This window comes from Neodiprion virginianus, chromosome 7, assembly GCF_021901495.1.
Source record: "Neodiprion virginianus isolate iyNeoVirg1 chromosome 7, iyNeoVirg1.1, whole genome shotgun sequence".
Taxonomy (NCBI): domain Eukaryota; kingdom Metazoa; phylum Arthropoda; class Insecta; order Hymenoptera; family Diprionidae; genus Neodiprion; species Neodiprion virginianus.
This window is the reverse complement of record NC_060883.1, coordinates 23,234,601-23,253,747: the sequence shown is the minus strand read 5'-3', so window position 1 is coordinate 23,253,747 and position 19,147 is coordinate 23,234,601. Positions and strand designations below refer to the sequence as shown.

At 42.4% G+C, this 19,147-nt stretch overlaps 5 protein-coding genes and 2 long non-coding RNA genes across 10 annotated transcripts; 3 read left to right on the top strand and 4 right to left on the bottom strand.

Moving 5' to 3' along the window:
* Positions 1–257: 257 nt before the first annotated feature.
* On the top strand, positions 258–2,263 carry LOC124309272 (26S proteasome regulatory subunit 10B). The gene is made up of 6 exons (XM_046772747.1): positions 258–416; positions 656–735; positions 842–881; positions 1,001–1,510; positions 1,581–1,844; positions 1,914–2,263. The coding sequence occupies exons 1-6, from the start codon at positions 320–322 to the stop codon at positions 2,102–2,104; spliced, it is 1,182 nt and encodes a 393-aa protein (XP_046628703.1). The 5' UTR covers positions 258–319; the 3' UTR covers positions 2,105–2,263.
* A 34-nt stretch (positions 2,264–2,297) lies between these two features.
* LOC124309273 (tRNA (guanine-N(7)-)-methyltransferase non-catalytic subunit wdr4) lies at positions 2,298–3,750 on the bottom strand. Its single transcript, XM_046772748.1, has one exon. It carries the CDS (start codon positions 3,485–3,487, stop codon positions 2,321–2,323), a length of 1,167 nt encoding a protein of 388 aa, XP_046628704.1. The 5' UTR covers positions 3,488–3,750; the 3' UTR covers positions 2,298–2,320.
* A 573-nt stretch (positions 3,751–4,323) lies between these two features.
* Positions 4,324–9,947, bottom strand: LOC124309264 (polyhomeotic-proximal chromatin protein-like). The gene is made up of 3 exons (XM_046772726.1): positions 9,446–9,947; positions 5,012–7,764; positions 4,324–4,918 (listed from the first exon to the last, which is right to left on the bottom strand). The coding sequence occupies exons 1-3, from the start codon at positions 9,461–9,463 to the stop codon at positions 4,750–4,752; spliced, it is 2,940 nt and encodes a 979-aa protein (XP_046628682.1). The 5' UTR covers positions 9,464–9,947; the 3' UTR covers positions 4,324–4,749.
* A 2,176-nt stretch (positions 9,948–12,123) lies between these two features.
* LOC124309265 (methyltransferase-like protein 25B) lies at positions 12,124–15,264 on the top strand. Of its 4 annotated transcripts, none has more exons than XM_046772730.1 (9): positions 12,124–12,394; positions 12,603–12,858; positions 13,144–13,253; positions 13,403–13,643; positions 13,848–13,996; positions 14,100–14,402; positions 14,473–14,614; positions 14,685–14,794; positions 14,920–15,264. In XM_046772730.1, the coding sequence occupies exons 2-9, from the start codon at positions 12,700–12,702 to the stop codon at positions 15,191–15,193; spliced, it is 1,488 nt and encodes a 495-aa protein (XP_046628686.1). In that variant the 5' UTR covers positions 12,124–12,394; positions 12,603–12,699; the 3' UTR covers positions 15,194–15,264. The 4 variants fall into 4 exon arrangements, with proteins under 4 accessions (XP_046628686.1, XP_046628685.1, XP_046628683.1 ...); XM_046772729.1 differs by having other exon boundaries at positions 12,124–12,398; XM_046772727.1 differs by having other exon boundaries at positions 12,124–12,489.
* Positions 12,777–15,039, bottom strand: LOC124309266 (uncharacterized). Its single transcript, XR_006909213.1, has 3 exons — positions 14,907–15,039; positions 13,804–14,007; positions 12,777–12,894 (listed from the first exon to the last, which is right to left on the bottom strand). It is a non-coding gene; the product is annotated as an uncharacterized LOC124309266 (long non-coding RNA).
* A 652-nt stretch (positions 15,265–15,916) lies between the features above and the next one.
* On the top strand, positions 15,917–18,909 carry LOC124309261 (ras-related protein Rab-2). Its single transcript, XM_046772723.1, has 4 exons — positions 15,917–16,085; positions 16,520–16,659; positions 16,738–17,094; positions 17,167–18,909. The coding sequence occupies exons 1-4, from the start codon at positions 16,040–16,042 to the stop codon at positions 17,266–17,268; spliced, it is 645 nt and encodes a 214-aa protein (XP_046628679.1). The 5' UTR covers positions 15,917–16,039; the 3' UTR covers positions 17,269–18,909.
* LOC124309263 (uncharacterized) lies at positions 15,974–16,554 on the bottom strand. The gene is made up of 2 exons (XR_006909212.1): positions 16,443–16,554; positions 15,974–16,233 (listed from the first exon to the last, which is right to left on the bottom strand). It is a non-coding gene; the product is annotated as an uncharacterized LOC124309263 (long non-coding RNA).
* Positions 18,910–19,147: the final 238 nt, after the last annotated feature.

The window sequence follows — 19,147 nt, the reverse complement described above, 5'->3', positions numbered from 1 at the left end:
CTAGTCACACTCGACACTCGCAGTGAATTTTAATCCGTCGTGAAGTTAGCCGCGTTCCCGTGGTAATATGGCGGAGGAAGAACGCATTTTAGGTAGGAAATTACAGTTGTGCGTATAAAATCAGATAAATTATACAGCTTGTACCGTATTTTTCAAATTATTTCGAAGTTCATGGTAACATAACTGCTCGTTTTACCAATATCATGTGTCAGTGACGTTTCAGGAAATTGGACAAACTGTGAAGTGTTGGATAACGGTGTTTTTAGAAGGTCTACAGAACCAGTTGATCATTGATCGTTAGACAGCAAATTAGAGAAAAATGGCGACGACCGCGGACCCTGTCAGGGAACAATCCCTTCAAGATTATCGTAAAAAGCTTTTGGAGCATAAAGAAGTAGAGTCTCGGCTAAAGGAGAGTGAGTTAACGATATCCAGAAAACTGATTCAATCCAAACGCCGATTCGCGGCGCGTATTATACGTGTCCCGTTAACCTGTCCTAACCTTATTGTCTCTGCTCCGGATAGGCATTTGCGAATGTACTGCAAGAAATTTCATTTAAGCTGTCATAAAATTCAATAAGCCTAAATTTGTTCAAAACACAACCCAGCCGTACCTCTAGAAATTAAAATTCACGTCACAATTACATTTTTCCAGTGCGAGAGCAGCTCAAGGACCTCACCAAGCAGTATGACAAGTCAGAAAATGATCTGAAAGCCTTGCAGAGCGTCGGTCAGGTATGAATACGTGTATTGGTATTCACTGAAGTGAACAAAGAAAACGAAAACTGCTCACAGATCTGATTTTAGTGTTTCTTTTTACACCGTGTTCGATTTTTTTCAGATTGTTGGAGAAGTACTGAAGCAACTTACGGAAGAAAAATGTGAGTCCAAATTTATACGCAAAGAGGAAACTATGCATAGCATTTCACATCGTAGTACATCCATGATCCTAATTCTGAATGCTTATATTTTTCACAAATTTACGTGTTCCTATTTTCAGTCATAGTCAAAGCCACTAACGGACCGCGATACGTGGTAGGCTGCAGGCGTCAGCTGGACAAAAACAAGCTGAAGTCAGGCACTCGCGTCGCTTTGGACATGACTACTCTCACAATTATGCGCTACCTGCCTCGCGAGGTTGACCCACTGGTCTACAACATGTCTCATGAGGATCCTGGCGACGTCACATACTCCGCGATCGGAGGTCTCAGTGAGCAGATCCGGGAATTGAGAGAAGTCATCGAGCTGCCCCTTTTGAATCCCGAACTATTCCAGAGGGTTGGCATTACGCCACCTAAGGGATGCCTCCTCTATGGACCACCTGGAACTGGAAAAACCCTGCTGGCTAGGGCTGTTGCTAGTCAGCTGGATGCCAACTTTTTGAAAGTCGTTTCCAGTGCTATTGTTGACAAATACATCGGGGAGTCGGCGCGTTTGATTAGAGAGATGTTCAACTACGCTCGTGATCACCAACCCTGCATTATATTCATGGATGAAATCGATGCAATTGGTAAATAGAACAACCGCATTCGTAATATGCAGCATGAGTATATTTAAATCATTTTCAACGATTTTTAAAGGTGGTCGCAGATTCTCTGAGGGAACCAGCGCCGATCGTGAAATCCAGCGAACATTAATGGAATTACTGAACCAAATGGACGGTTTCGATTCTCTAGGACAAGTCAAAATGATTATGGCTACTAACAGGCCAGATACTTTGGATCCAGCTCTGCTGAGACCTGGAAGATTGGATAGAAAAATAGAGATACCTCTACCTAATGAACAGGCACGATTAGAAATTCTGAAAATTCATGCCGGTCCAATTGCTAAGCACGGTGAAATTGGTAGGTTGAAATTTGAAGATCTAGATGATTTACGAACTCGATATATTTTAACACGTCACATCTTTGTAGATTACGAAGCAGTAGTCAAATTATCAGATGGATTCAATGGCGCTGACTTGAGAAATGTCTGCACAGAGGCAGGATTATTCGCGATACGATCGGAGCGAGAGTACGTTGTGCAAGAAGACTTTATGAAGGCTGTTCGAAAAGTTTCAGATAACAAAAAACTCGAATCGAAATTGGATTATAAACCAGTGTAACAGATTCGTCATATATCACCAGTATATTCTCGTTTTTCATATGCAAATATCCGTATGTACAACTAATGTGACATTGATAAGTATCCAACACACATCTTCTAAAGCGGCAACATTTTTATTATAGAAAAGATGAAAATAAAATTATACATGGAAAATCGATGGATCGATTGTAAGATTTATTTTAAAAAAATACTTCTATTTTTACCTGTAAAAATATTATCCCGAGACCTTTGACAGGAGCCGGGTTTTCTTCCTTTCCTGATAATCTTGAACATTGTCAAACTTCCTCTTGTACAAGATGGGAAAAAGACTGTGTTTTTTCAAGTGATTTCTCAATGTTTTCCAAGATTCGTTAATTCTCTCCAATCTACAACTTGTTTCGTCCTTCTCAAATCGTTGATCATCAAATTTGTAAATGCTTAATCCACCGTCGCTCAGAGTCCAAAAGGCGCTGTTGTTTTGAACAAGACATTCCAGGGGGTCGTCTTGAAGCTCCACTGCCTGACGCTGATTCAGCGTGACTCCTGTCTTCACACTTCCAGAAACATTGTATAAAAATAATCTTTTGCAAGAGAAGAGGGTCGTCATGACCAAAGAGGTTGAATCGTCAATTTTTGAGACCACAAGGTGTTTGAGTGGCAATATAGTGACAGACTCATCTAGCTCGCAGTCCTCAAGGCATCTATTAAAGCCCTCAACATCCTTCTGCTTGACGTTCTCATTTACATCAATGGACAGCAACTCCTTGCCGGTCTTGTAATCCCAAAACTTCACACATCCATCACCTCCGCTAGATACCAGGATATTTTTATCGTGAGGCAGTTCCTGAATGTTTGTCACAAATTTTTCATGCCCTAAGCAGTACGACAATATGTTGTAACAATTCGGGTACATAGAGACTCGGATCTTTTCATCTCGGTCAGCAGTAACGATGTACTTCTGATCCGTCGTCACCATAACATCGAGCAGCATCGAGAGGTGTCCAAGTAGGGCGATTCCCTCCTCTTCAGGCTTGCTGCTGGAGTACAAGTAAGCATCTCCAGACTTATCGGCCACAACGACGTCGTTGTTCGGCGTAAACCTGACTTTGCTTGCTGCTCTAGTCAGCGTTCTATTCGCAGTTAGTTCACCATTTTTTCGCCTGTACAAACAGAGCTGTTTTCTATTCGTACATACCAGGAAATATTCACCGTCGTTCGAGTAAGACACGTTAGTTATCGTGTGGTATAAATCTATGTCCAATTTGTTGTGGTGGGTTGTATCCTTCGTAGACTTCAAGTCCGGCAAAATTAACTCCTTTACCGTGTCATCGTCGATATTGCATGTAATTACGTTGTCGCCGCTGCAAAGCGTCACTTCTCTATCATACACGGAAAAACTCATCGTCAAACGTTCCTGATTTTGTACATAATAAGTGAGGTTATGTATTATCTTACAACCAGCTGCTTAGATTAGCGCCTTTTAAAGTTTGCGCAGCTGAACAAGGGGCTGGGGAACTCGATAAAAAAGTGTGCAACCATTATCTACAACCGAGTCGGTAGGTGTAGAGCACAGCAATTTCCGTTGCCTTCGTCATCGAAACATCATGTTGAAATTACTAACGTTGCCATAATGATTCATTCTGAGAAAAAACCGTTATTTCGCGATTTTGGAACTGTTTCAAATTTAGTAAAGCGTAATAAAACAAAACATACTCATATTTTGAAATCTTAGTTTCTTCAAAATCATTGTAAAAATAAGAAATTAATGATTTTCTCCCAATGTTTGGATACGATAATGTTACTAACTTCAACCTCGTAATGAAACCGATCTCCTGGCATTGCTCGAATCACACCAAGTCTCACAATGGGATTCGGATTTAAGATGCCAAAGCGTATAGACGCGAGACGTGCAGAAATGTATTATACTATTAAATTTCGCAACGCATACTAGAGGCCTGCATGCGCTATTTTCGAGAGTTCATGATGAGGTAGTTGTCTTTAGAGCGCTCTTAAAAGCAGCATTGTGACTATATACATATACTCATTCGCTTTCAACATCCTCTAGTCTTTAATAACTTAAAATATTTATCTTCCTCAGAAACGTACCTCGCCTCATAATTGTGTCTGATGCAATTTTCACGTTACACTTTCTCCTCGTGCAATTTGCAACGTTGAATTGCTGCACATTTGCCAAGTTTCTGTAGCATCGAAGATTAGATTTCATACTGCAACGGGTATAAAAAAGATTGATCTTTATTTCGTATAAAAAAATATAGTATGGTTATCTGTACGTATAAAAAAAAATTAATGGTATTTACAAATTAAGATATCTACGGCGAATAGATAATAATTGATGTATAGAAAAAAATTCATCCTTTTCTTATCAATTGCCGCAGGCTCGCTCCAATTCTTATCGCAGAATTTACTCGATCCTGCAATGCGCTAAATAAGTTGATAAACCAATGGAATTCACTGCTATCCCACAGTGCTACACAATGGTCAACTCTGAATTTGGCACTGATGGCGAGACAAAAAAAAATCGATTAAAGATTTGCCATTTTCCTTTTTGTTCTTCTTGTACCTCGACTTATGAAGCAGCTCTGGAATGCTTGATCGGATAAATAACTAATTATTATTGCCAATATGAAAGCCAGTTAAAGTGCTTTAAGCAAAGGCATCCTGGATAATATCCGTCTGAGCACCCTCGTTGTCGGAATTACTTTCCGCGACGTCAACGAACGCTGTCGACAAGTCACCAGCTAATTTGCTAACGGCTTGGGTGGTCACGTCGTACATGAAGATCTCCTTTTCGCCTTGAGTGTCGTCATCGGGTCTGAGGAGAAAAAAAGAAGAATTTGCAAAAAGAAAGTTGAATATATCAACGGTGAAAAAAGTGTATAATAAACTGTAAAAAAAAAAAACTCACGTTGTGACAAGTAAGACGACGGACTGTCGCTGAGGATCGGCACGGCTCTCCTGCTCGAGCCATTTCTTGTAGTTTTCGGCGGTCGGTTTCTTCACGACTTGCTTGAGGGCATCGCCGGCCAAAAATCTTACGGCCTGCACATCGTTGAATTTCCTGCCGGTCCGTTCGCCATACTGGGGCTCCCTCTCACCTTGAAAGTTGTAATCGACGGGTGCGAGGACGACGACGCTCGTGATTCGTCTACCGTTAAGTTCCGGCACGTCGGGAAGCGGAAAAGCAGCCCCGCTGACCTTGAGAGGAAGGTACCGATTGTACTTGGACGTGTCTTTCGGGCCGATCTTCACCGGGTCGAGATGAGTCGCGTCGTCCCTGATATGCTGCTCGGCGATCGCCTGACCTTGAGCAGTGTTCGGGTCAAAGTGTACCACTTTCATCTCGACACCTCCCGGCCTGAGCGTGGCCTGCTCAACCTTGGCCGGCAGTTCTTTCTTGTACCCCGAAACTTTTTCTTCGGTCTGTTGAACGATCTTCGGCCTCTTTACCACAGCCGGTATCGGTTCGCTGGCCGACGTCGCAGCCCCGCCTCCGGCGCCGTAGAAATTGGCTAGAGCTTCCGGCGGCAGGTTTTCAATCGGTATGTCCCCGACCTTGTCGTAATCCAATATCTGTATATCAGCGTTACCGAGAATCCCGGAGCTGAGTAGCTGCTCCCTGATGTCGTCGGGAACCTCGTCGGGAAGATTGGCTATGTTCTGTTTGATCTTGGCCTCGTTTTTCGGGGAATCAACGGTGGTGGTGGGGGCCTCAGTAGTGCTCGGCGTCGCCGTAGTCGAAGGTCTGTAGACCTCGGCGGTGGTAGAGAGGGTCGTGGGCGTCGTGGACGGGGTAAGATCCCCGGAATACGTGACTGGGGTGGCGTATATTTTCTGCCCGAGGTTCGAGCTCTGAGAGGAAAAGACGGGCCGTCCCCAAATCGACTGAGTGTTTCCAGCGGAACTGGAACCGGACGATTGGTGCTGAACCGGGGCCGACAGGTGCTGCGAGAAGTACTGCTGCTGATTTTCGCTCGCTGCTCCGGCGAACGGAATCTGCCGATGACTCTGGCCCAGCTGTTGCTGCTGCAACTGGCTCTCCACCACGCTGTTGTATTGCTGACTCGGAACGAACTGGGTCTGCTGAGGAGTTATCTCCGAGAATTGGGTGGGCTGTGGATTCGGTGGGAAGGGTCCAGGGTGCAGTGGGTTCTCCCGGATCGCGTAGTGCTGCTCCAGCTTCGGCACAGACTTAAGAATCTCACCGCCGGGTCGATCGGCAGCCGGGGTTGGAACGGGGACCGGTTGCTGGCGCTGGAACTGGGGCTGCGGAATTTGCTGGAATTGTTGATGGTTGTACTTGATCTGCTGCTGCTGCTGCTGCTGCTGCTGCTGCCTGAAGTGCTGCTCCTGGATCTGTTTCTGCTCGATTTCCTGCTGCCGTCTCTGCTGTTCCTGGATCTGCTTCTGCTCAATTTCCTGCTGTCGTCTCTGCTGCTCCTGAATGTGTTTTTGTTCGATTTCTTGTTGTCGTCTCTGCTGTTCTCGTTGCCTCTGTTGCTCTTGTTGCCTGAGCAGATCCTGCTGTCTGCGCTGTTCGTAGTACCGCTGCTTGTCGAGTTCCTGCTGCTTGAACACCTGCTGTTGGTGTCGGTGATCGACGTTGAACCCGTTCCCTTGCTGACCAGATGGCGAGTTCTGCCTAGCGAATGCGAACGAATTGAACGGCACGCGTTGCTGGACCTCAGGCAGTCCCTGAATCGTTATCGGAAGTCTCTGGGGCCTTCCGGATGGATTGCGTAGCTGTTGAGGCTGCTGGTAGACGATTTGCTGTGGTGGTGGCGATGCGGAGATGATCTGAGGGGGTGGAAACGAGTTTACCACTCTCTGCTGGGCGAGAGCCGGGGGGAACCTGCGCTGTTGATGCTGCACGGAGTGCAAAATCGGCTGGAGTTGGGGCTGGTAAGGTCCGTGTTGTCGCTTCGGCGAACCGGGCTGCGGAATCTGGGGTGAAAATTGAGGCCTGTCCTGGTCCTGGTCGCTGCGTTTGTTGTGCTGGTTCGGTGGCACCTGCTCGGTCCCAAAAGTCACGCGAATCCCGCTACTTCCGGCGTGGTAGACTTCGCTGTCCGGGCGGATGATCGTCCTCAGGGTGGTCGAGGGCTCGGGCGGCGGGGCCGGCGACGTGACGAGGGGGGCCTGGGGCTCCTGGTCGTGATACGCGGATCGCTCCTGGTTTAGCTCCTCGTGTTCCTCGACGGGTGTGAGCGCCGGTATCGGGGCGTCGTAGACGACGCGCGGCTTATCGTCCCCGTGGCCCTTCTTCTTCTCGTACTTTACGTAAAATACCTGGATCGGCTCCTTCGTCGGTCGAGGCTGCTGGGGCTGCGGTGGCGGCACAGGGGTCGGCAGAGTCTCGTTCGATTCCTTGATTATTATCTCAATTATCGGTTCCGGGTCAGAATGGTAGCCGTAACCGATGTCTGGCTGCACTTCCTCACCGTATCCGGAGTCATCGCTCTTCGGACTGGCCAGCGGGTTGTAGAGCGGGTCTCTCTGCGAGTATTGAACTATTGGCTCCATCTGGACTGCGTACGGAGGTGGCCGAGGACCCCGTCTAGGATAGAACGCGATCTGCTGCCTCTTCTCCCGGGCTTTACCTCCCTCCTCCTCTTCCTCGGCGGCCACGATAGCTGCGACCAGCAGCAAAAACGCCGCGGTCTGCAATACGGAGAGTATTCGTATCGACTGTTATTCGGATTCAGTTTCTTATTATTAGTGTCTATAGATGCTGCGTGTAAATAGGTAATATGCTCATAGACATCGTGTCATGAGAGGGGGTATTTCGCAAAGACTACAGGCGAGTATCGAGTATCTTTCGTCGGTGCGATGTTGCTCGGCGGTACCGTGCACTCATCTTTCGATGTGCTGCACATGTAATGGTCAGGTAAAAGTCAGGACCTGAGGAGAGGACGCCTCTCACAGCTAGAGGCACTCGAAGTAAAAGCGGTCGTTGCAAGTTACGAATTCATGTACAGACTGATGCGTCGTCATGCATGAACAAGTTTGCAAATTTTACATGCATACATAATATGCTATAACGAAGGTAAAATTTTGAGTTAATTCAACAAATCCAAACAAATGTTTCAATTCGATTATGTCTATCCTTCTTTTAGTACACTCAAGCATCAGAAATCAAGCGTCAGAGTACTTCCTTACGATATATCAAAGATTGAAGATACCTAGTATTAAAACACAACCGGTTCTTCGTGTCTTATATCGAAAAATTCTTTAGAAACGCGCATGTTACGGTCCTAAATAAATTTCTCCCTTCCAAGGTACAGCACATTATAGTAAATTTCGAAACCGTGTGAGATCCATGAGCTTTTTCGAAGCCATCATTAACACCGAGACCCATATCTACGATACAGACTTTAACGTATTGAAAGTCGATTTGGCAGTTGATGTTGTGTTATTCAATTCAGAAGTAAAAATTTTTGTATGCGTCGAGCGTCTCGAGAAGAAAAGATCGTAGATTCCATGATCAAACTGAAAGCGTTTCTTAATTCAGTAATTGGAGTGACGACAATTATAGTCTTAAGAAACGGGGTTCCTATTTGTCATGGTTCTAACTCTGCTCGCGTAAATCTAGACTGCACACTCCGGTGAAGATATTAGCGGTGTTTATATACCTATAATAATGAAATGATGAAAAATTTCGCGGCACCAGCTCGACGAACTACGTGACTACCGACCGCCTACTAAATATGCGGTTCATCTGACACACGTAACCGACTGACCCGGTTAATGCCAAGAAGAGACATCCTGCACCCATGTCAGTCCAATGACCAACACCATGGGCCGTAGCCACGGGATCAATTGGTATTCTAGCTGCGACAGAGACACAGTTAACCGGTCCCCTGATAAACAATTCCCAGTCACAACTGCTCCCAATATGGTAAAGCCAGCTCAAAGTAGGTACGCGGACCGTTGCGAATCGCGCCTTTACAGAAACCGTGCGAGAATTATCTCCACATCTGGGGTTTTGCAAATCGGTGCAGAATAAGAGAGGAAAAATAAAAGGATACTCAATCGCTGCCCATTTCGCTATCTTCACGTCGGCCCGAATCATTAACGAGCTTTATAATTTCACCCGCGATCTCTAGCATTAAAAATTTAATAGCGATTTCTTCTTCCGCATATCTTATATTATAATGTTATACGAGAGCTCGTGCCAATTACGGAAATTTCGAAAATGGTCTATACGTATGCATGTATGTAAATGAGGCGATAGATAGTCCGGAAACGAATTGAAAATGTATGTAGGAGAAATGAAACGATGAATCGTAATTGGTACATAACGATAGTGTGATCGGATAAAAGTGTTTTAACGTATACTCACCAGTTTGAGTAACTTCATACTGTTTTTCCTCGGTTACCAATCAAAAACCTCGATGTACGAAATGTGTGATATTATCTGTCAAAGAAACTCGCACTGCATTCACACGATGATGAATCCAACCCGCGTTACATACAGCTAGGGGTAGTTACTTGATCGAGCTGCAGCATGACGAGAAACCCGGTAACCGGTTATTGGATATCGGCGCACGGCGCAGCCTGTGTATTATACGTTAGAACAATCCCCTGCACCTCGGATCGCCTTCCTCTCAGGTGTGTAACGCGGCTCTTACACCGAAGCCTCGGATGAAAACTGATTGTCAGGTGGGATCGTCGCTTCTTGAGTTCGTTTCTCTCGGTCCCCACCTGGCCTCTCCACTCCAGCTCTCAACTATACACGCGACGCGAAGCTCCGCTCTAATCTTCGATGTGCACACGCTTGGGCACCTTTCTCCATGCCCGTGATATACCATTTTACCCAATCGAACTCGCCTTCATTTTATTACACAGCCTTCGTTCGTATCTGAAACACATATATGTTTCAATATGCGTACGTGAGTATAATAATACAACTCGGGCCGATAGGTCAACCTGGACCAAGAAGCTGGAGGATCGTTGGATTGGCGGAAGCGAGTGGTGTGGCACATCTGTTGAACCCATAGGTGCTATAGTATGTGTAACACATAAATGCCTCGTCGGCTTGACTTTCTTTATAACGATCGCACGTTATATCCGATTCTGGACGCCGGTATACATAGTTGTACATACCTCGTATACCTATAACGTATATTTCACCGGACCGCATCGTCACTTTTCCCCGAGCGACCTCCGCAAGGTAACGAAATTGAAATCTGCTTCCCTCCTCCACTCTTACGGATTGTGCAGTCTCCTCATTTCCTTGTCTTCATCTCTCTCTCTCTCTCTCTCTCTCTTTTCATCTGGCCAAATCGATCTCTCCACACGCTTATGATTCCGAGAGTCCATCATGCGGTGTGCAGGAGTCTCGATTAAAAATTTACCTGAAAATTGAACATAAATAGTTTTATCGATCATCGGAGAAACTTTCAGTGAGACTTAATCGCCGGAGACACACCAATTCCTGTATAAAAAGAAAGAACTCCTCGATATAGCTAAAAAAAAAACATTTACATATATACGAGTATTCAACATAGGAGCGAAAATTTTCAACAAAAGAGCTAAACTAACGTTATTACATACGAGTATTATAATGTAGGTGTAATGTAGCATTCGCCTATGTACCGATGAGAAAGGTAGACCTGCACCCATACATTACCGTAACGCACATATATCATCGTATAATATGCTCTCTTTTCGAACGCGGTCAATTGGTTATTACAACCATTGAGTAAATACTAATGACGCCAATTATACGCTTGCGCATACTTGGGATGATATACAGCGGCTACCTTATATGCGACAGTCTGGCGGTGGTGGGTGAAAACGACGATTTCTTTTTTATTTTGATATGCATTACAGAAATAGGTATTCAAAAAATTGTACATATCAGCTAATGAATCGAGTGGAATAGAGACTAGACCGGTTCTTCGGTACTTGATGTATATGTATATTTCAGTTACTCAATTGAACACTTATATGTCTACATGCAATCGTGTATGTACATACATAATAATTCGGCTCGCGTGCAAGAAGTACATTGCGGTGATTTTCGATCGTTTTGAAAGCGACAGTTATTTTAGATTGATTCTGCACGAACGAGAAAGGTGATATTAAACTTTATCCCTGGGTGAAAGAAATTAAAAAATAAATAAAAAAACGAAAGAGAATGAGGGGAAAAACATTTACAATTAATGTGTCTAATAGCATTCGAAACGCTAACGGCGTAAAAAAGAATTCGTTTTATGGGCATTGATGGTATTATACACTTGTTAACTTTTACAAGCGAGAGGCTACATTATAGTCAGGCGGATTCCTTTAAACCTTGACTTGAAAGACGTTTATAAGAATTTCGAAAGTTAAAGAATAGCTTCCTCGCTTTGACCGTACGAAGCTGCACGTTCATTAAATCAACCAACTTATACGTATATATTATAACATGTATACGATTTTCGCAAAAAGAAGTTATGAGAAAATTTTTTTCATTGTGTATGTAAAAGGAATTCTTCCCGCGCGGGGAGCGGAAGACATCGAATATTTGGTGAATATATCAAAGTGGATGATGCGGAGAAGCTGTATGATGAAGAATTGCGTTTATTTGTACACAGGCATACACGTAAATGTGTGTAAGAGCTCGTCCGTCCTACTTGGTGTAACTTTCACTTACGACTGGCGTAAGAGGTCCAGATGATGAATCCAGGAGTTAACCATAATAAAAAATCCATCGCGCACGATCTAACGGTAAACGGAAGAAAAAAATTCCAATGAAAAAATTGACGTACTTCCATATTTACAAACGGCTGAATATTTCGGTTAGAGAAAAAAAAAAAATTCATCAACCGATAGTTCGATCGCAAAAGAAGTTCATTCGCTTTCATCGTTATATCTGTATTTTCTTACTTCGTCTTAAGAAAACGAATTCATATTTCTAAGCTTGAATATGATTTTCGACTTGTAGACGAAAAAGAAAAAACGACCTGTTGCCAGCAGTTGGGGCATATATAATATATCTTGTCGTACTGGTACAGTTTCAATTTCGTTCAATTCTCACGCTCCACGAAGCTCGTCTAACGATACAGTTTGTACGTTAGCCACGGAGTTCTTACAAAAATCCAAGAGTTTGTACATCGCACGCAATACGTTTCGCCGTGGATGTGTGGCGGCGATTACACCTTTAAATTCGTATTACAAGTGTTACACTTGTATGCAGTGCGCGCGTGCAAATACGACTCTTCCGACGAGTGATGTGCTGGCAGGCAGGCAGGCAATAACGTAACTGCTGAAGAGTGAAAGTGTTGCTAAGTGGGACGAGGGAATCGTGGGTACTTGCGTTTATAATTAACAAATAAACCGAACGCGAATATACTCCGTACTCTTACCCCTTGCTTACCTAGACAGCTTATAATAATTAAGGTATTCAAAATTCCCGCGCGCATGCAGATTACACGATGTAATTAATTCGTATGCGTAACGCAAGTGGGAGTATACCTCTTACAAGGGATATAATGATGTACAATTATTTACAGGACCGCGGGAAAAAATAGCCCCCTGGGAATACGGCACGCCTCTTCAAAAAAGATGCCTCTATCCCGGCGGGATAATTGAACCAAACTTGAAATATACATGAAATATACCGTGCAAGATACGACCACGATGGCCACCGTCGATAACACCGGGTCCGGCACCTGCTTATGCCGAATTTGCGACTCCGTGCGAGAAACCGTACGCCAAATATTTATCGTTCTTGACAAATACCGATGGCTTCTGGACGCCTACATCGTGGTTAGTTTTTATCGATTTCTGTCCCGTTTAATTTGCCTAGAACAAAAGGAGAACAATACGTTAGGATCGCTGGTCGGTTTATTATTCTTGTTATTATCACCCAGTCGAGATGCTGTTCCACGAACGTGCAAGAATCTAGAGTAGCGATTCCGCTAGCTACTAGGTCTTTTCGTCGGCCGGAAGTTGCGGCCTCGTGCAGCGCGCGAAAGATTAAAAAACTATTGGGTAAGAAGTGAAAAATTTCATTCACATTATTGATATTTTTTCATGCTCAACATTTCCAAGGATTTTTACGAGGCCGATTTATGGGAAAGACTTCCGGGTGGTTGGAGCGATTTCTTCAAAGACATCACGCCGGGGGAACTTGGATCCTGGATTTTGAACGAGGGTTCGAGGTGATAAGTAACAAGATTAAGAATAATCATTTTCATATCATATTTCATATAATCATTTCATATCCAAGAATAATATTACTCAATAATCATTTTCCTTGTCGATTTGAATATCAAGCAACTGTAATACCGAATCATTTTATCCCATTCAGTGTCCGAGTCTGGCCGTTATCTCTGCAGGCGCTTCGTCGAGTCGTCGGTATCTTACAGGTACACAGAAATCAGAGGAGCGAGATCGCGTTGAAATGCGAAAATGTCCGTAAAACGGAGAATACGGATTTTGTCAAGCTTCAAGTGAAACCGAGCACGTGTTCGAGTCATTCAAAGTTACGCGATTTACTTGGCAAACACGTAAAACCGAAAAAGAAACATGAAATCGAAATAATGGCGAAGGTAATTAGTTACTAACGCGTAACTGCCTTTTAACATTACTCGCCTTATTTAGCTGCATAATTAGTTTCTAGCGGAAAGGAGGCAAATATTTTACATTGATTGCATCATGCGCGACCGCAGGTGTTCGGTTTGAACTGTCAGTCGCGTGATAATTTCTTACCAAGAATCGACGTTGTAAACTCTGAAGGTTTGCTGAATTTTCAGATAATAGCGGATTGCGCTGCTTCGGCGAAATCGGAATGCGCTGTCGACGTTGGAGCCGGAATTGGCCACCTCGCTAGAACGCTCGCTTATCGACACGAGATGTGCATAATTTGCGTTGAACAGCAGTCTTTATTGTCGGAACAAGCCAGGTACGCAATTTCTGGAAAAATAAAAATGTGTTAGTAGGTAGAAAACTGAATATAGGTGAGATGATATCAAGATTGATGAAATCTGCTAATGTTTCTTCTACAGAAAACTAGATACACAATTTGAATCTATCGCCATGAAGTACGTAACCAACATCCGAGAGCAAAAACCGCATCACGTGTCTTTGAAGATAGAAAGAGATTCATCTGAATTGTCCTTTTTCATGGATATAATAAACAAAGAATTTACAGAAAAGTTCAGATTAAATCCAGAATTTTCAGGATTCGGTTTGATTGGTTTACATCCCTGCGGGGATTTGGCAACAACGCTGCTACAATCTTACGTAGAGTCGGACCGTGCTAAGTTCATTTGCGTCGCAGGATGCTGCTACATGAAGCTTTCGCTTGGGTAAGGAGTTTGAATAACAAAAGTTTTAGATTCTTATTATTCGCTTATAATTTAACTCGAGAATCTAAAGCCCGCAGAGCTACCCTCTCAGCAAATATCTACGCACAACTGGGATTGATTACGATCTCTCGTACACAGCTTTGGAAGTTGCCTGCCATGCGGTAGAAAACCATTGCATAAAATTGAAGTCCGCTGAATGCTGGGAACTCAAAGTATGACTGTAATTTATTTCTACAGCATTGTGAGCATTGTATTCATTATGAAATATTCCTTTGGTTATAGATACATGCTTATCGAGCAACGCTAGAGAGTCTCATCGTTCAGAGAAACTCCTCTCTACGTCATGCTCAGCTCAAAAGTTTCAAGCTCAAGGAAAATACCACATTTGAAGAGTCAGTAGTTTACGGTTACTCGTGATGAAAATATTTCCTTAATCAAAATTAACTTTTAAATCCTTCACTGTTTCTATGCAGTTTAAGCTAAGACTGAGATATGAATACTCACTTGTATTTTGCAGGTACTGCATGGCAGTTACAGAAAATTTTATTGAAGAGAATCGTCCACGGAGGGTAGAGGAAATTAGAAATCCTAAAACAGCCGAATTGCTAGAACGCTGGGAACAGGTTGTGGTATTTGGTTCCCTCAGATCGATGCTAGCACCGTTGGTCGAGAGTGCAGTTTTGTTGGATAGATTCTTGTACCTGTCAGAGAAAAATTTATCGCCAAAATTAAAGGCTGTCTTCGACCCATTTCTATCGCCGAGAAACTTTGTATTAACATCTATTAAGTAACTGAATATTGTGTCATTTGCTCAAAAATTGTACAACAGGGATTTTGGTCTGTTTACAAATTCACAATAAAGAAGGAAAATTGTTCACCCTGTTTCACTGCATGCTTTAACAACATGTCTGATTAATTTAATAAGCCTATTTATGAAAGTAACTGAATATTTCGTACCAGGTACGTACAGTGTACAGAAGTAGAAAACAAATGAAAGTACGCCGAGTTCCAAATTAATGCTTGAGATTGTACCCTATTTCGTTCTTTGTTATTTCAACCCACATGACTTTTGCGGTGGCAATTAGACTGCTTCAGAATCGTTCCAGTATTCATATTTTTCGAAATCACGGATATTAGAACAATCAAACGCGATAATCGTGTAAAAAAAATGTGTTTAGTGTGACTCGATCGCAATTCAACAACGCGCTCTACGCTTGTCCCACAATCCATTGCGCGCGCAGGCGTGATGCTTTTGTTTTCTCAGAAAATTCAAACGCAGATTACTACGCGAAAATTCGCATCGTTGCATAGCTGGAAATTTAATTAAACGTGAGTGAAACGAAAGGATGAGATATCAAGAAGGTCTACGGCCAGGCCTCAGATAGGGAATCGCGTAGTTTGGACTTTGCTGGTTAAAAGAAAAGAAAAAAATCCGAGCGTCCAAATTCCGAATCAGACTTCAGAAGGACTCCGAATGCGACCGAACAGTGCCGAAGTATATCGAGTGACGTCACGGCCAGCAGAAGAGATAAGCGAAATAATAAGCAACTGAAAGAGCGTTGAAACGAAACTACTACGCTTCCCTCGTCGTGTACTTTGAAAATTACCGTGTTTTGACGAACTTTGTAGAATTTGAAATGTCTTACGCTTACCTTTTCAAATACATTATCATCGGTGATACGGGTAAGTTGTTGGAGACTCGACAAACTCTTTCAGAATCCCGATCATCTGTCTGTATTACGTTGCCGTGACAGCTCCCATTGTTTTCATGTCATTGCATTCACCAATATTCACACTTCCTTCATTTTTTCTTTCGACTAACCCCTCTTGGCTAGACAGACGAGAAAAATCAGTTTTCTTTCATTCCCCCAATCCTCGGCTGAGGTTACCTGGATATTAGAGCTGATGAATATTCGTTCTCAATAAACGATTGCGATCATATTTTTGATGGAAATTTTACAGTAAAAATTAACCTCATTTCTAATTGTTTTAAGCAGTATTTAATCTAATGATTATTCGGATGATTCATGCGGATCTTACGTTTTTCTTTGCATCGTCTTGCTAATGTCAACAGCTTCTTCCGACGATAAAAATCTTGTCTATAATCTCATTCACAGGAGTCGGCAAGTCGTGTCTCCTGCTGCAATTCACAGACAAAAGGTTTCAACCAGTACATGATTTGACTATTGGCGTTGAGTTTGGCGCGCGTATGATCACAATTGATGGGAAACAGATTAAGCTGCAGATTTGGGATACGGTAAAGAACAAAGCTGCATATGAAATTCAGTTCATTTTCATTTACTTTTTTAAAATTCTTGATTTAATTTACTCGCAGGCAGGGCAAGAAGCGTTCCGTTCCATAACAAGATCATATTATCGTGGCGCGGCAGGAGCCCTACTCGTCTACGATATAACTCGCAGAGAGACTTTTAACCATTTAACAACATGGCTAGAAGACGCACGGCAGCATTCCAATTCAAACATGGTTATAATGCTGATTGGAAACAAGAGTGATCTTGATTCACGGAGAGAGGTTAAAAGAGAAGAGGGTGAGGCGTTCGCTCGAGAACATGGTCTTGTATTCATGGAAACGAGTGCAAAGACTGCAGCCAACGTCGAAGAGGCATTTATCAACACTGCCAAAGAGATTTATGAAAAAATACAAGAAGGTGTCTTTGACATCAACAATGAGGTGAGAAATAGATCAGGAACTAAGATAAGTTTAAGAGATGTGAAATGGTCTTACGGAATTTATTTTTTTCAGGCAAACGGCATCAAAATTGGACCTCAGCATTCGCCGACAAGCCCAGGTGGCTTGGCGGGAACTGGAGGTCAGGGTGGCGCTCAAGGTGGTGGATGTTGCTAGGGGCTGGGGCTTCGCTGCTCCCCGTTTCCCTGCGAACCGATCTAAAACGATCCCCCCCCCCCATCCCGTTCCTGCTCCACATTTTCAACGATTTGTATATTCATTTGTATATTTGTGTGTACGTCGCGTATCGATTCAGTGTATCGATGGATGGGCAGTAATTGGTATAATTTATAGTTTTCAGAATCTTATTCGATATTGTAATAAATAAGATTTGTCGCGTGATTTATTCAGGGTTGATAAACAAAATAGTACATAAACAGAGAGTAGGCAGTTTTCACTTAACGAGACTCTTAGCGGTACTCCTTTAACGTATAAAACTTCGTGTGTAAACTTAGAACTTTGACGCTCTGAATGAAACCGATGTATAAGGAATGACGAGCGACAGCTTGATTCCCGTGTTTTAAAATACATGTAAGACAGAAAAACTCTTTGTATTCAATATTAACAATAGTGTTATTGAATGGCCAGTATGACCCTCCCGACCCCGCAGGCTCCATTTGGTGAAATGAAACGGAAAAAGAATAAAATAAAAAATGCGTAAAAGTTATTATTTTACTTGGAGCAGGAATATTGGCTTATACTAAATCAATTACCTTAACGCGACAGCATGTATATGGATGTACTATTGATGTACCTATATGACGAATACAAAGATTAATTTCAATTAAACTCCAGTTTGGAGACCTATGTAACCAAAATCAATGTTTTTGTTTACATATAGAATAATTAATGGTAACGACTATCATCAATCAGTTTACGTAACTTTCGTTAACGTCTCGATAGCAAACTGATGATAAAATTTTAGGGGATAGTAGGATAACGAGAATCGTAAAGCACTTGAAACTGTCGGGAAACGGATGTGTTCCACAACAATTTACACAACTATTTGTTGTTCCTTCTCGTTGATCTTATGCATCAAATACGTCTTCTCCCCTTCTATTTCTGTATCATTTTCCTATATTTTACTCAGTACGTCAGCTTGGATTTTATACACTTGAATGGCTTAAAGCATTTTCGTGAATTATTATGTAAGAGCCTGACGCCGTCTCTGATCAATGAATCGTAAAGTCAACTCCCTCAATCAAATCAGACGTTTGTTTTGTCAACAAACATGTTAAGAAAAACGTTTAAAACTTATTTTAATTTAGCAAAACAGTTAGCACACATGCACCTTCATCTCATTACAATTGTTTTAGTCCTAGTCAATATAAAAGTGAATGTCCGATTATCTTAATCATGAAAAGAAGAGAAATGAAGTGAAGGAAAAAGAAATATGTATATCGCAACAAGCGTAGTGAAGATTAAACTTGACTCACTTCATATTCAACATTGCATACATAATAATATATACAAAAATATTATAACATGTATAATTTGAATTGAAATGAAATCATCGGTGAATTGAGAATTACGTGTACGATAAACTGATAATTCGTTGTGATCCGTAATTTACTTATCATTATTTAATTATGATTATTGTACTATCCTTGGAGCTTGGTAAAGTTAGTTTATGATATGTCCAATTATTATAATAAGGAAATATTTTACTTGTACATCAACTAGCGTTTTAAATTTTAATCACGCTTATGTATCTTTCTTTTACCATTCTACTATAATATATGCTGATTTTCTGATTTACTCGTGCATTTAATTTTAAACATTCATTAGACATACTATTTATACCAAGCACCCCATTAGCAGAAAGTATAAGATACAGTGTCTAACTATATTTTCCCGACAAGGCTAAATTACCGTCTCGATACAACTTTGCTTTATGATCATTTGAACATTAAGCCACTCCAATGTATTTCAACTCATTAGTTAATTATCATCATATACGTGAGTTTTCCGCTCTTACAGACACAGGACCAATCTA